Here is a 15,178-nt window from a genome sequence, read left to right on the forward strand (position 1 = left end):
TTATCAGTATTAGAAACTACAGTACAATTGTTACAAATGAGAACAATAGGAACATTTCATGACAATAGTTCTGCTTACTGTCACTGTTACGTTCCTGTGTCTGAATGACAGTTACATTGGTCCCACTAACAGTAATATACAATGAGAGAACCAAGTACAGACATGCAGGCAAGCATGCATTGTTACCCAAACACATACTGGCAGTCAAGTCATCCTACATGTACATGTAAGCTACACTGTGTTTCTTCAAGGAAAAGGGTTATAATTCTAATGTTCCCTTTACTTTTGAATGAATTGTATAAACATTGCAAAAAAATACATTTAATTCACTTTATACATGGGAAAAACTTGCAAATTTCTCAGTAGCTACTTGTTTACTTCATGCTTCCAAAATTAGAACTTAAAGTATCACGATAAACTGGTATAAAAGTGTTGCCAATATTTTAAATTACCCAATGAGTAAAAATGCTATGGGCATCTTTCATACGATACAATAAATTCTATTATGCTTGTCTTTAGCTATATCAGCAAAGACCAAATGGGAGTTAATCTTCTGATCAGGAGAAATCTCCTGATTTGGAGAAAAAATGTCCCCACCCAAATCATGAAACTCGTCCGCTCCCCATGTGAAGATTTCTCTTGACAGAATCAAATTCATTATCAAATTTGAGGGTAGGTTTACCATTGTTCTGAAAAAAGTGTACCATTGATTTATTTGCATATTTCCAAATTTATTCATAATGTGGAAAAAAGATACAGTGACTTGTCCTTTATATGAAGGGAGTGCTTCAGTCATGTGCTTTAATTCAGGAGATTTTTTCCAACTTGGTCATGTATGCCTTGCTGTATATGTACATCTGCCTTTACAGACAAATATTTCTGATGAAAATCGCAACAGAAAAGGAGCAAAGATCTCATTTTGCTGTCACTAAAATTCTAGGCAGTATTCACCTTCTCGTTTTCTGTACTCTTCCCTATGCAAAAATTGACCTTGCTCATGAAGTAATAACACTACATACAGTAAACAATTTGAAGTTCAATTTCTTACCAGTGATTCTGTGAGGCCTCCCACACTGACAGTTAAACCAAGCAGTAGATGATATTGATATGTTTGACATGATAGCACCTGGGTTATTTTAGGGAATGCATGGGATGGTGCACACCAGTTTAAGTCTTCTTGCTCAGAACTGCAAGGTAAATACAGGGTTTTAGATTAATGTTAATCAATTAATGCAAACAAGAATGCACATTCATTATTTATAGTATCATTGAAGAGTCTATGCATTGTGGTAATTAAATAAATAATATGAACGCCTTGATATCACACCTGAATCAGGAAAAATTTTTCACTTTTGCCAGACTATCAGGGAGCAGAACATAAAGATATGAAATGCTTGGTTATCAAGTAGAGTGAGTGACTTTTCTATTATCCATCATATGAAGAATTGTCTCAAGTATGAACTGTGCATCTCAAAAGAGGGAGAAAGCGCATGCATTTTCAAAAGCAGGATACCGACTATGGCAAGACTGGATCATAACGATTTATTAGTTGGTACATGTAATATTTGTTTCTATGAATGTTGTGTGTGACTTATTTTGTTCACCAATGGCCTCAATCTTTAGCCCATTGATGAGTTTCAGTGTGTGCACATGTTCATTTTCAGCCAAACATTGAGTAAATGGACTGGCTGTTAATATAAATTCTGGTCAGTCATTTTCCAATGAAAAACTCCCAAGTCCATGAAGGGAAATATACAGCTTGTGAAGTCACTGCACTCCCAGGCCGTGTATGGTATCATTGACAATTTGCCAGCCTTTTGAAAATAATTGAACATCTAAACACATATCTGTGAAAGGTTTGGAAAAGATGAAGCAAAGGCTGTGTACAGTTCACCTTCCTTTTATATGAAACAATCAACAAAACTTTTGAGCTCATTAACAATTTCCAGTTTGGTAAATGGCACAGCAGATACAACTCAGACATTACAGCAAGTCTATTACCTTGGAAAGATTTTCATAAGTTCTTCTCTATGAGGTACATGAGGTAGAGGTGGCTCATCAAAATGTAATAACTTGACCAGTATTTCTCCAGCATGGCCTCTTGTCCTGTCAATCTTTTCACTGCTTTGTTGTATCAAATGACATAATGTTGTCTTGCATCTTGAAAGAAACCAAGTAAACAAATATTATTTTGAATTTGTTCCATGATGACAGAAAATAACAGATTTAAAGGCTTGCTTTGACAGACTTTTTCCATGTTACATGTAAGATCAAACACTTGTCATCAAAGTTTGGGGACAATATTCAGTAAACACATGGGTACTGTATTATCCACTGCAATTCACTTTGATTGTAGATTTTCTGGTAAACCTTTCCCGAATTATGACACAGGTGTAGTATTATTTGTATCGACTATTCAGAAAGATAACAGTGATGAATAGTATTAGTCTGTTTTCATTGTGGCAGGGACAATACAAGAAACTGCACTTTTCTTGACCCGGTGTGTTTGAGATCAAGGGATCAATTTCTGGATACTACAATGCATCTTGGGTAAAAACAAACTTGAGGTTCACTCCAGAAGTCTTCAGTGGCAACATTAAACATCTAATATTTGACAAGTTTGTATCACCTGGTAACTTTTCTTACGTTGGCCTAATATCACGAAAGCATTGTTTTGAAATCAAACATACTGGTCAAACAGTTGATGACAAAAACTTCATCCAACAATCATGAGAAGTGGGGATAAGAATACATATTTTCTTTCAAATATAACAAATAAAGTAAAGCTGTAGTATTAGTTATTAACTAATAAAGAAAATCAAGTGGATGCTTACATATTTTCTGTAATGAGACTTGGATCACTTCTCAGTGTTTGTGTTGTGAGATCATACAACCCTGTCATGCTGGCTTCTCGAACCCTGAAAGCATTCAGACCATGGTGAAATAATTAGAGATTTTACATATAATTTGATTTTATGCTGCGAAGTAAACGCCAATAAGGCCTGACCTTACTCATCCATGCTCTATAGTTACTTCATCCATACTCTAAAGTGTACATGTTATATTTTACCTGTATTATTTTGCTGATGAATTTCTGTATTTTATTTCATTAAATGCATAAAAATTCATTTATAGATGCATTTATTAGAGCAATACTATTCAAAATTCAAATTCAAATTGTCAAATACATTGTATGCTTATGCTCCCTGTATGGTAAATTTGTCCAGAAATTAATGAGTACAGCTATAAATCAACAAGATTAGCACAGAAAGTCTCAGCTTACCAAGTGCCAACATCACCCCTGCTGTCTAAGGTGTAATCTTTCATAGCTACATGTAGGGCATCATAGATATCTGATATATTGTCTTTACAAATGGTATGGCTGGATGAACCATTGGAATCCACACCCATGGTTTTACACAGTTCTCCTATCGACTTGATGGCATCTCTCCTGGCTTCCACCAACTTAGCAGCATCTTGCCCACTGATATGTGTGGTCTGGATGAGTCCAGCCAATACCTAAGTTCAAATACAAATCACAGAATACTGAAATCAGATGTTCTACATTATTTAGAATCTAACTGTATCAAATATAACAGTTGCTTGTCTAGAACCCCTCTTCAGTTTTGCTATTGCTATGATAACCAAACACGCTAAATCTTCTGGATATTGATCATATGTATACAATGTAGCTTTTCTTGAATGAGTCATGCAGGGACGTAAGTTACATAATTCTTCTAAGCTGGTGTCCTTTCACAGTCAAATGAATAGTTTTATGACCTTGACAGAAAAGCAGTACAGGATATCGATGCAGTCGCAAGTTTTGAGTGTCATACCTAACTATGGAGTATGGAACGCATCAATTTTTTCTTACGTTATATTCAACTATAAGAAGTAAGTCTACACTGACCTCTTGAAATTTGCCATCCACCATGAATTTTGGTAGGGCTCCTAGAGCAAGGGCAAATCCCATCTTAGATGTATCTTCTTTACTCTTCAGTTCATTCAGATATTTGTTGATAACCTTTTCTGCATCATGAAACACCAGATGACAGAAAAATTCATTTGTCATTGGTATATAAGTAATTATGTTTATGAATGAATTTATAACATTAATGTCTCTAAACATAGCAATAGTATGTGACTGTCAAAACTGTTTCATAGGCCTGTTCTTTGCTTGTGTCATAGAAAAGAGTTAATTAACCAATCCATGCAAATGCATAGAAGTGAGTGCTTTGCAATGTTAAATGTCCAAGTCAATTATATAAGTACACTGATACAGGGATCTAATTTGATGAGATATACAAACAACAGTGCTGTATTTGTGATATAGCATAGTTGAATATGCACAAGCTCTCAGTGAAAGAAAACTCCTTTTTATCGCATTTTCACACCAGAATTTCAATAGATTATCATAATATAATAGCAACAAACAATCCCAATCAGTTTTGACTAGTTCACTCCATACGTGCACTCGCTATCACTCTTGCATATATATCGTGATCTGGCAAAAAATCTTGTAATATATCTGTCGTGACCGTGGCTCGTTGTTAAGTATACATTTATATATGCTTTGCCAATATCATTGGCAGACTTTGTATCAGAATAGATAAACTAAGCTGTTTGATATGCCATGATGAACCTAGCCAATCATTATTATTGACGGCTCTTTCTCCAGACAAATGAAAGGCATACCTGTTCTCTCACAAGATCACATACATGAAACATAGGGCCAAAGTCCCTGAAGCTACTATAGACATGGATACAAAATTAAGTATTTCCTGACTGTATGAAATTATCTCACTAAGGTCATCCTACGGACAAGTAAACTAAATATTAAAGCTGTCTGACCAGCGGTTTTGAAAAAACAAGCGACTCAACAGTTGACAGAGCTCTGCTGTGTTATGTAGAGAATAACCTTTTGTGACACATGTATTGATGAAGAAGGTGGATATCTTTGATTAACATTGTGAGTTCTGTTTAATAAGTTGAGACTGTACATACTCAGAGAAAGAACACTGAAGAGACAAAGGTTTGAAACTTAAGAAGTTCAAGGTCATCAAAAGCATTATAAGGAATCATGTTACACTTTCATTGCACTGTTTACACAGATTGCATAATTGCTATAAATAGCACATGAGGAATCTTTATACAGCCCAGCTTTACCATAAAACCCTATCACTTTGACCACTCTTTTAATTGACCACTCTATTTTTTTTCCTCAAAAAGTAATTTTATTTTATCCTTACCAAGTCAATCATAAATGGAAATTAGAACTTTCTCTATCTCTATCTCTATCTCTATTGACTATTTTGAGCAATTTCTTTTAGATAACATACAGGGCACAATAAATGACGGTTCAGAATATGTCAAAGTTGGGATTCAGGAAAGTTGCCTTTACATGTTTTAATCCTCCAAGATGGTAAGCATTTCGCTATGAACTGTCAAAAAAAGTTGAACTTTCTGATAATTCTACACTAAAATTATTTTGGCTTTGATGATTTCCTAATTAATTCAATTATTTAAAATCATATTAATTATTTTTTTCTGGTGAATTGATAGGGTTTATACAGTACAAGAATTACATACAATGTAAGTCAATTTTGACCAAAAATGACAAAAAAATTCCTTAAAAATACAGATTTGCAAATTTCATCACAATTTGAACAAATCTAAGTTGGGTTACCCCTAGGGACCTGTATACCAAATAACAAAGCTGTCTGACCAGCGGTTATGAAGAAGAAGATTTTTTACCAAAAACACCTTTTTTGGCATTAATTTGCCTATTTTCAACAATATCAAAAAATTAAAAAAAATAGTTTCTCAAAATCGTATTTTTCATCTACACAACAAATATCAAATCAGTAAGTACTGCGGTTCTCAAGATATTTGAGTGGACGGACGCCTCACAAACGGACATACATACATACATACATACATACATACATACATACATACATACAGACTGACGACGGACGCCGGACGGATACCCATCCCAATAGCTTCTATAGACTATAGTCTATAGTAGCTAAAAATTGACAGCTAGAAACATTTAATAGTCAGATATAAATAATCAGCCACAGTTAAGTGATCTACAATGGTCATGACAAATTATTAGGACTCAGTTGAGTCAATGTAAAAACAAAAGACCTAAAGTTCAATCGTTGGTGGCGCTTAACTATAATTGCAGAATGCTAATAATGTATGTAATCGAGTTTTTGCAGGGTTGTATTTTTTGTATCTGACAGAAGGGATAAAGATACAATTCAGAAAAATTGCATTGGTCATCCATTTCAGGTCAAGAAAGTTGCACAAAAATTTTAAGTCTTAGTGCCATAGATATCCAGTACTAACAAGTGTCAAACAACTCCAGCACATATATATGTACGTGTACCTACATCAACATGACACGACATGTAATCTGGACAAAAAGAATATCCATAGACTCACTTGCTCACACCATTATGGTAAGAGAGAACACTGGGTTAACAGAGAGAATTTTCTCTTATCTTTCAAATATCACTTGTACCATATAATTCAAAAACATACTATAGTAAGAAGTAACAGACCTTGTATATTTGGTTTAACTGTTCCGTCATCCATTCTGTAGTATTCATTACAAAGAGCTGGTAAAGCTGCAATGGCTTTATCTTGTATTGTCTGCTCTACAAACTGATGTCCAAATTGAATATTGTCATCAATAATGTCCTGCCATATATCTAACAGGAAAGAGAACATTTCTGATGTTAACGCATGTCCTCATTCCTCCACGATGAATTGCGTACTCAAAGATCACTGAAAATTTTGTGCAAATCAAAACTTTTACTAATTATTTATTTTCAGCTTTAATTTGCAAATTATTGATATTGAAGAAGGACATTTGAAGTAGTTTCATTTGTGCTCTCTCTCTCTCTCTCTCTCTCTCTCTCTCTCTCTCTCTCTCTCTCTCTCTCCCCCCACTACCAGTTCCTGATGAAAGATTTCTACAGTATGAATGCAAAACACTTCCAGCTATTATTGGCATGGATTAAAACACAGTGACTGTCCTACCATGAATTTGAAACCTCTAAGAAATATCTTGTAAAGTCATCTTGTAAAACTACAACATATGTGATAATCTGTTAAGCTAACAATATTTTAGAAGATAAAACTACCGGTGTATTCTATGACTGTAATACAAGTGCACATGAGTATTGTGTACACAAGAAGAAAAATAACATTCACGGAGATAGAATAATAAACATACCTATGATATCATCACCATGGAATGGAAGTTTGGACAGGGAGAGTTTCTCAATAAATTTACAGACAGCAGGTCTCATGATCTCACCACTCAGTCCTCGGAACATCTTACCCTCGTGCATCTGTTGAACAAAACGATGAATTCATATATTGGAATATTGGCATGGTGAAGAGGAAGATTGCATGAGTGATTGATTTTGAAATTATGAAATCTTTGGTATTTCAGGTGGCTCATTACTCTTTTAACTTCGCAGAACATCATCGGAGTCAAACAACATGGACAAAATACACAGCTTGAAATTTTTCAGCATTAGTCAGTATAATTGTTCAAACAAGATTTCATTACACAATTACCATTTACCTTTATTGTGATATTCTTTAGACCTTCAACAGTGGAAGCACCTAAGACATCAAGGATTGTCCTGCATAAAAAAGACAAGTTTTATCGCATCAATATAATTTATTTTTTTATTTAAACTACAACCATATTCTTTTTTAATATTAGTAGAAGAATGAATAGAATGAAATACTGTAAAACACTTTGAACTTGCTGCATGCTTTTTAGTGTTTTTGGATTTTCATTGCAGTCAGCAGCTTTTTAATTTTGCTAACACAATATCCTTACCATAGTAAATATTGGAAAAAGTTTTCAATTAGTGGCATCTGAAATAAGCACATTGACTGACTTAGCTAAATTCTCTACAGACAGAGCTAGCTAAAAAGATACGTTTTACACTATATTGTAACTAGTGATAGCACAGCAGATTACATCTGTACTGGAAAAAGACTGACGTCAATTTTTAAAATTACATATGTAAAGATACTGATAATTCATAACAAAGACACCAATAATTTGTGCCAGATTGACTTTCAGTTTGTTGAAACTTTTTGAAATTTATGCCTCTTGGAGAGTCAGCATTACATGTACATTATATTTACCTACTTTTTGTTGACTTTTGGACTGGCAGTTTTATGAAACATGCACTCAATCACAAAATTATAACCTACTTTTTAGACTCAACAGCTATATTGTACAAAGCATGGGTAATCTCTGCAACAGCTAAAACACTACCATGTCTTGAGTTCAGATCAATTCCAGTTGCCAAAGGAATCAATGATGGAAGAACTGAAAGACACAATCATTGAAAAATTGTTCAGTTAGTTACATTTCAAGGTAGATAACACAAATTGAATTAGAAAATTTTTTTATTTTGAATCCTTTGGATATTTGAATTTAGGAATCGACTTTGATAAACACATGCTCAGTGCTCTGCTTTAATCATCTTAAACAGGCTGAAGCTTGCTTTGACAGCTACACAAATGAAAAGATCAAGATGCAGTGTAGTAAAAGATTACCACTTACTATAGGGATTACACACTAAAATTCAAATTTACAGCTTTTAAAAGTTATGATGTGAACAAAAAAAATCAGAATTTTTCCCCCCTCATTTTTGTCTTTGAGAGATTGTGGTTAATAGAAGACACTTTCAAAATGTTTTTACTGTCCATCTTGTTCTGATAGCAACAAGAAATAACACAATTGCAGTTTGAAATCTTTCTTGATGTGTTATTTCAATGACAGTACAAATGCTACCATACTTACTTGTTTGTGCCATGTACTCAGGTGCCTTGACTGTCAGGTTGTGTAATGCTCTGGATGATAACTCTCGTATCGCACTGAAAGACATGTGAAAAATTGATTTTTCTCACTAACAATTCCTTCTAACAACCAAGTAACAATATTGTTGCATCAAATCACTGCATTAAAGTCAAACTTCCAAAAAGAGAATTCATGGACTTGACAATTTCTTGAGGTGCCGACAGTTCTCACATGATTGTCTGTAATTGGTTTAGTTCTTTACATTTCACTGTGAGACAAATCTTTGTGAATCCTATGAATAAAGTTTTTGCAAACATCCTCTGATCAGCCACAAATCAACCCACTTTCCTTCACTGTGATTGTTCTTCAAAGTGACAATGCAACCACAAGAGGGCGCTTCACTAAAACAGGGCCTGACTTGCTCCAGAAAATCAAAATGACCTCATACACCCAGCATATAAATCTGCATGTATGTTTTTTCTATGTCCTCAGTATGCACTTTCATCAAACAGAATCATTAAGAAAAATGTCTACGGCTTTGAAATGTCTTATCTTGTTCAGATCATTATAACAATGTTAGCCCTTGTTTCAAATTGTGACCTGTATGTTTTGGCTTTATGCCAATTCTGCAGCAATATTTATGTCAAATACTGAAGTTCAAGGTTTTGACAAATCTATCCTAAAGGGCCAAAGCCAGAGTTGGGCAAGGCACTGTTTATTAAAAGCTATCATCCATTATGCTTGGAAGGATAATATAATAGCAATATTGAAACTAACACCGGCTGTAACAGTGAAGAACATAAATGACACCACTATAAAATTAAATTGCCAAATTTGAAAACCTTCGACAATCAATATCCCCCTTAGAATTTGTGTTTCATTGACAAAAAGCTAAAAATGAATGTAATTTTTTGTGGCCAAAGCACTTTGAAAATCAATTAGTTAATGGACCAATTTACTGCATATCCATGTAATGTTGACTACTGTATGTTCCACGCAGGTATATTGGATAGAAATCATATAAACTTACGGATCCCAGTGGTTGACTTTGTACTGAATTAAATGATTAATAAGAGGTTTGGTGTACTCTTCAAACTGGGCTATGTAAAGACTGAAATAGAAAAATATGAAGTTTACATTAACACAAGTGACTTGGATGGAAAATATCATAAATATAAAGAATCATAGATAAAAAATACGAGAGTAGATGACTTCAATTCATGAGAAGAATGGAATTGTTTATAAAACCTAGCTTAAATTCAAACTGTAAGCCAGGGTAACATGAAACATAAAAATGTCAATATCACCACAAGTTGACTGTATATCTCAGATATTTTTGCAATTGAAGTAAAGAAAATTTTCTGTTGTAATTTTGCAACTTACCTTATATTGAGGTATGTATTTGTTCTGCTGCCCACTGCAAAGTAATCTGCTGTAGTTAGGATATCAATGCCATGTGGGAATGTGCCTTGTCTACCGACATTCTCCTGAAATGCTGCCTGTAAAGGTTGACGATGTACACTATGAGTGTAATCACTAGAATTTCTATTACTTACTAAATTTTTATTGTTATTCACTGTCAGGAGAAAATATTGGGGCACAAATTTCTACTTCTTTAACTTTATTCAAATCCTGCAGTTGAAATAAAAATGGCAGAAAGGCCCTTTAGTATCTTAACAATAGATCACATATTGTCATTGACTTGTATTTGTAGCCATACCAGTGCACCTTGACGGCAGAATTAACTTTCTCTTCAGATTCACATACACATACATCAATAACATGGATATTTATTATCAAAATTGATCACCTTTGATATTTGTGAGCAGTCTGAACACTTGACTAACATAGCATGGGCAAATGAGTGAAATGATCAGAGTTAGAGACACTCGTGTATCGTATTAAAATCCACAAAATGAATATTTATTGGATATAACAAAAAATAGCCGCCACAGTGCTTTGACATTTTGATCCGCTTAGTATTATCGGCATTTATCAACAACCCCTCTCACTGTGAACAAGACTGACCAAGAAGTCAATGTGCAACATATAGCTTGCAATTTTAAGCCCATTTTTGTAAGAAAAGGGACATGTGTATGGAGAAAAAAGCAGAAGACATATTTGTCAGTGGTTTGTTGAGTGATAATCACATATGTATCTCTTGAAAAATTTTGTTGTTATAAGGTATAACAGTAGTGTAGGAATAATGAAGTTAGAATAAGTGTAGCAAAGCTAAGTTGACAGTAATTACGATAACAAAATTATACACTAAGCTAAGGAAATTTGAAAGAAGTAAATGTTGGAAAGTAGTAATTGAAGCTATTAAAGATAGGAATAAACTGAATTACTGCCAAAAGGTGGGTAATGAAAGGCCACCACAGGAATTGGTCAATACCATGGTGTTGGAAACGTAAAGCCAATCTTGCCTGCCACCCTTATTACAAAAAGGTCTATAAATATTAGTCAATTTAAGGGGGCAAGATGATCTACGTAGTAGGGCAGCAAAGTCATGGTCATCTCTTTGGCTAATACATTGTCATCTTTTTAAGTTCATGAACTTTACATAAATCTTGCTATAGATTTGTTGCTACTGGGCAATAACTGTGTTTCAGATCATTAGGCAGCAATCCATCCAAGACAGGTTTAAATTGTAATATAACTTCTATTTAGAGGAGAGAAACTTCTCAAATAATTTTTGTTCCCTGTAATTTCCTGTGAGAACACACGGACAGATGCTCAGGACAGATGCTGGTGCTAGCTTGATAACTAACCTAAAACTTGTAACTTCATTGTCTAAGAGTAAAGACTGTAACATGTGACAAAGTGGCTACTTAATCTCTGGAATGTGAATGTCAAAGTCTGTATATTGACTCAAGGATGTTTACTCAAGATTGAAGTGAGCAGATATGAGATAATATGACAAATGCCTAGGGTTGTCTCAAATGTGAGAATCTAAAATATTATCTAAAATATGAAATATGTTTTTTTGTCACTTTTGTTGCCCAAAAGAGCGTGAAAATCTTTGATACTTCGAATCAGCCATCCTGCATATTTCTAACATTCATCAAAACCAATTTTCTGTTCGACAACTCATAAAACAGTCCAAAATGCAGGATTGGTGTACCTTCCAAAACTACATATATGAAAGACCCCTAAAAATCAATTAGTTAAAAAGGGGGTTAGCAATTTCCCAAAACTATCTAACCGCTACTCCGTTTAACTCCATTTTTAGGAATCGGAACCTTGAACACAATCTGAATATCTGTACCAAATATCAACGCAGTCTATTCAGTGGTTTTTGACTTTTTGTCGTTTACGGAAAATTTTCAATGGACGACGTCAACTCAATGCATCACAATGATGACCTTCAGTCATTATGTTAATGAAATTGCTTCACTGATGTTACTCACTGATGCAGCTCTTCTACAGTTGACCTCTCTGTCGTAGACAGTAGCAATGACCAGAGCAGTGGCAATGTTGTTGACATGTGGACCTAATATATCTGGATCATACGCCCTGGCAAATGACCAACACACGTAACATGCACCATCTCTAACATGAGCACCTGAAAGCAAAACAGGACTTATTTTCAAAACTGATAGGCATACTCTTCCAATCAATTCATCTTTTCAATCATTATCTAATTTCAACTTCTAACCATTGAAGCAGGAAATTTGACATAGTGTACATGTCATTACAAAGATTACCTTCTAATTTGTATAGTCTCATTTCCTTTTAAATCATGTTTGCTGTATGATATTTCTCTACAAATGTAGGATATAATTACAGCACCAGTCACATTCCATCAATACAGACATTGTATAATTTTGATCATCATAACCTATAGTTTTAGTTATTTTCTGTGTCAGGCAAAACACCTGGCATCATTTCAAAGCTTATTAAATTGAAGTGAAGCAAAAGCAGTATATACAACATTATTCTGAATGGAAAACATTAAATGATTTTGAAAAACCATGCACTAGACTTACCTACACTGGAGTAACCTCTCTTTTCATCATACGTTAATGCTTTCAATACAACTGGTACAACTGTAAATAAAGATTAAAGGAGCCATTCAAATTGGATGAAACATGCAACCAGTTTAAGCCCCATTAATTGTATCTTTTTGAATTTTTTTTATCAAGACAGTTTGAAATCAAATGCAACTTATGTGACCATATAATATTTTTCAAACATTGTTGATGAACACACAACTTAGATTTTACAAACTCAATAATTTTCGAGTTCCAACTCAAAAATTGTCGAGTTCCCACTCAAATATGGCTGCAGCACATGTACATGTGTAAGCCAGTGAACTTAATCAATCAAATCCAGCACCATGGATTGGAATACTGACATTTTGCAAGACAATATGGCTTAATAACAGGAATCCAAAACATCTCTCTTGAGACTGGATGGTATTTTTTTGATAAAAGTGCAAAGACATACAGCCAATGGGACTTTAATGAATATTGAAGCAGGTCCAGGTTCTGTCAAGATAAGTGATCAATTTGATATGTACCAGGTGTCTGCATGACATTAGGATTGACATTGGGGAGCTCAGCCGTACAAATCCAATGCACACCTCAGTACGATGACCTTGCTTTGATATGGACCCCCTTTCCATCCCAGGGCCCTCCTTTCTGAATGAAACTCCTCATAGCAAGATTGATTGTCTGATAAAGTAATATCAGTACTGATATACACATTGCATTTTACCTTCAGGTAGTCTCTGGGGCAATATAAGGCCTCTTCTGCCTAACTCAGCCAGTGAGAGACATCCACCATGCCATGCTGCATCACTTTCACCATGACTGCCATAAGAGGGGGAGAAAGATGTGAATATAAGTGTTATGTACTTCTGATTGAACATCCAACGTATGCTAATGACATTTACACTCTCCATTATTATACACTACAGGCTGAATACATGTGTGGATCTTTTCCGCAATATTAATGCTGCTCTCACTGTGATACAGAAACACTCCAACATACTCGGGTCTACCATTGAGAATATGACTTTCTGCCTCTGCATTAAGCGACAGGAATCAGTGTACTGGTGTCAAAATCATCAGTACTGATAAACTCACAAAAGCAGATAACTTTTTGGAGATAGTAAACTAAAGTGAGCCATATCTATATTGAGTTAAAGAATACTGACTATTAGCATAGGGAGTGTCACTAGGTTTGACCACCGAAATCTTTCAGTATCTAAGTATACCGGTATTACATTATTACATGTATCAAATTTTCCCAATGGTGATTTGCATGCTGTTCAAACAATGACAGTGATGACCAATTAATATTTACAACAGGTTCTGGCATAGGTAACACTTCAACAACGGATTACTACAATTACCTGAATAACTCTAAGACTGATGCTACAACCTGGTCAGCTAACTCTTGTGGAAGACGTCCTGTGATACGACCGACACTGTGTGAACAAAGATTTATCAAGATGTCAATGACATTGTCTTCTACACATTCTATATCAAATACATGTAGAATAAGATACAATAAAGAGAAATGATTGCAAAGGCTACTTTCTTACGCATATTGAAATAATATGATATGCTACCAGAGTGTCTTCAAAGTTTTTAGAGTGTTTGAAAAGGTTTAATGGTGTACAAAGTACCATATGATTCCAATTATGGATATCACACAACTGGGTGACTTCTTGATGTTTCTACATGTATGTACATCACAGGGTCAACACACTTTTACGGACTTCAGGGTCTTTTTCAGCAATTTTCAAGGAGTTTTGGAATCTAAAATAACATTGTCCCGATCATATAATTTTCACAATATATCATTTTAAATATCATATTTATGATGACTGATAATCTTATCAGACTTGAATATTGTGGGTGGATTATCAATTTTTAAGGACTTTCCAGGACTCTGTTCCATTTTCCAATGATTTTCCGAGACTTTCAAGGAGGCTTCAAAATTCAGACTTTACAGGACTTTCCAGGAGCCTACAGACCCTGACATTAGCAATACTCACCCCTTTGCAGCTGACCACCTAACTATGGTATCTTTGTCTTTCAATCCACCTAACAATAGATCTGCAAGTGAAAAAAATATTTGTAAGTTTGAGTTGAACTGTAACAGGGTGAGAAAACTGACCAATGGTGATACAACATTTCGTAGCTTTTTGACTTTTCAGTTATGTAAAACATAGAAATATATAGAAAAAGTTAAAAGTATCAGTGTACAATTTATACAAATTTAGTATGTACATGTTGTCATTACCGATGACTGCTTACCCTTTGAGTGCTACAATGTTTCATAACAAAATTTCAGTGCAACAATTTGCCAATTTTTATGGATTTT

At 34.5% G+C, this 15,178-nt stretch overlaps 1 protein-coding gene across 1 annotated transcript in view; it reads right to left on the minus strand.

Annotated features, from left to right (window-relative positions):
- LOC139152020 (tubulin-specific chaperone D-like) overlaps positions 1-15,178 on the minus strand; it is a 77,812-nt gene that overhangs the window by 41,492 nt on the left and 21,142 nt on the right. The window contains exons 11-27 of the mRNA XM_070725105.1: positions 14,850-14,910; positions 14,202-14,276; positions 13,562-13,656; positions 12,832-12,891; positions 12,253-12,407; positions 10,226-10,341; positions 9,873-9,953; positions 8,846-8,919; positions 8,251-8,368; positions 7,604-7,664; positions 7,247-7,364; positions 6,570-6,719; positions 3,911-4,029; positions 3,284-3,519; positions 2,835-2,918; positions 2,002-2,160; positions 1,049-1,187 (exon numbers count right to left, since the gene is read on the minus strand). Coding sequence (XP_070581206.1) covers positions 1,049-1,187; positions 2,002-2,160; positions 2,835-2,918; positions 3,284-3,519; positions 3,911-4,029; positions 6,570-6,719; positions 7,247-7,364; positions 7,604-7,664; positions 8,251-8,368; positions 8,846-8,919; positions 9,873-9,953; positions 10,226-10,341; positions 12,253-12,407; positions 12,832-12,891; positions 13,562-13,656; positions 14,202-14,276; positions 14,850-14,910 — 1,901 coding nt within the window. The remainder of the gene's footprint in view (positions 1-1,048; positions 1,188-2,001; positions 2,161-2,834; positions 2,919-3,283; positions 3,520-3,910; positions 4,030-6,569; positions 6,720-7,246; positions 7,365-7,603; positions 7,665-8,250; positions 8,369-8,845; positions 8,920-9,872; positions 9,954-10,225; positions 10,342-12,252; positions 12,408-12,831; positions 12,892-13,561; positions 13,657-14,201; positions 14,277-14,849; positions 14,911-15,178) is intronic.

The sequence above is a fragment of the Ptychodera flava genome, chromosome 15 (genome assembly GCF_041260155.1).
Source record: "Ptychodera flava strain L36383 chromosome 15, AS_Pfla_20210202, whole genome shotgun sequence".
Classification (NCBI taxonomy): Eukaryota; Metazoa; Hemichordata; class Enteropneusta; family Ptychoderidae; genus Ptychodera; species Ptychodera flava.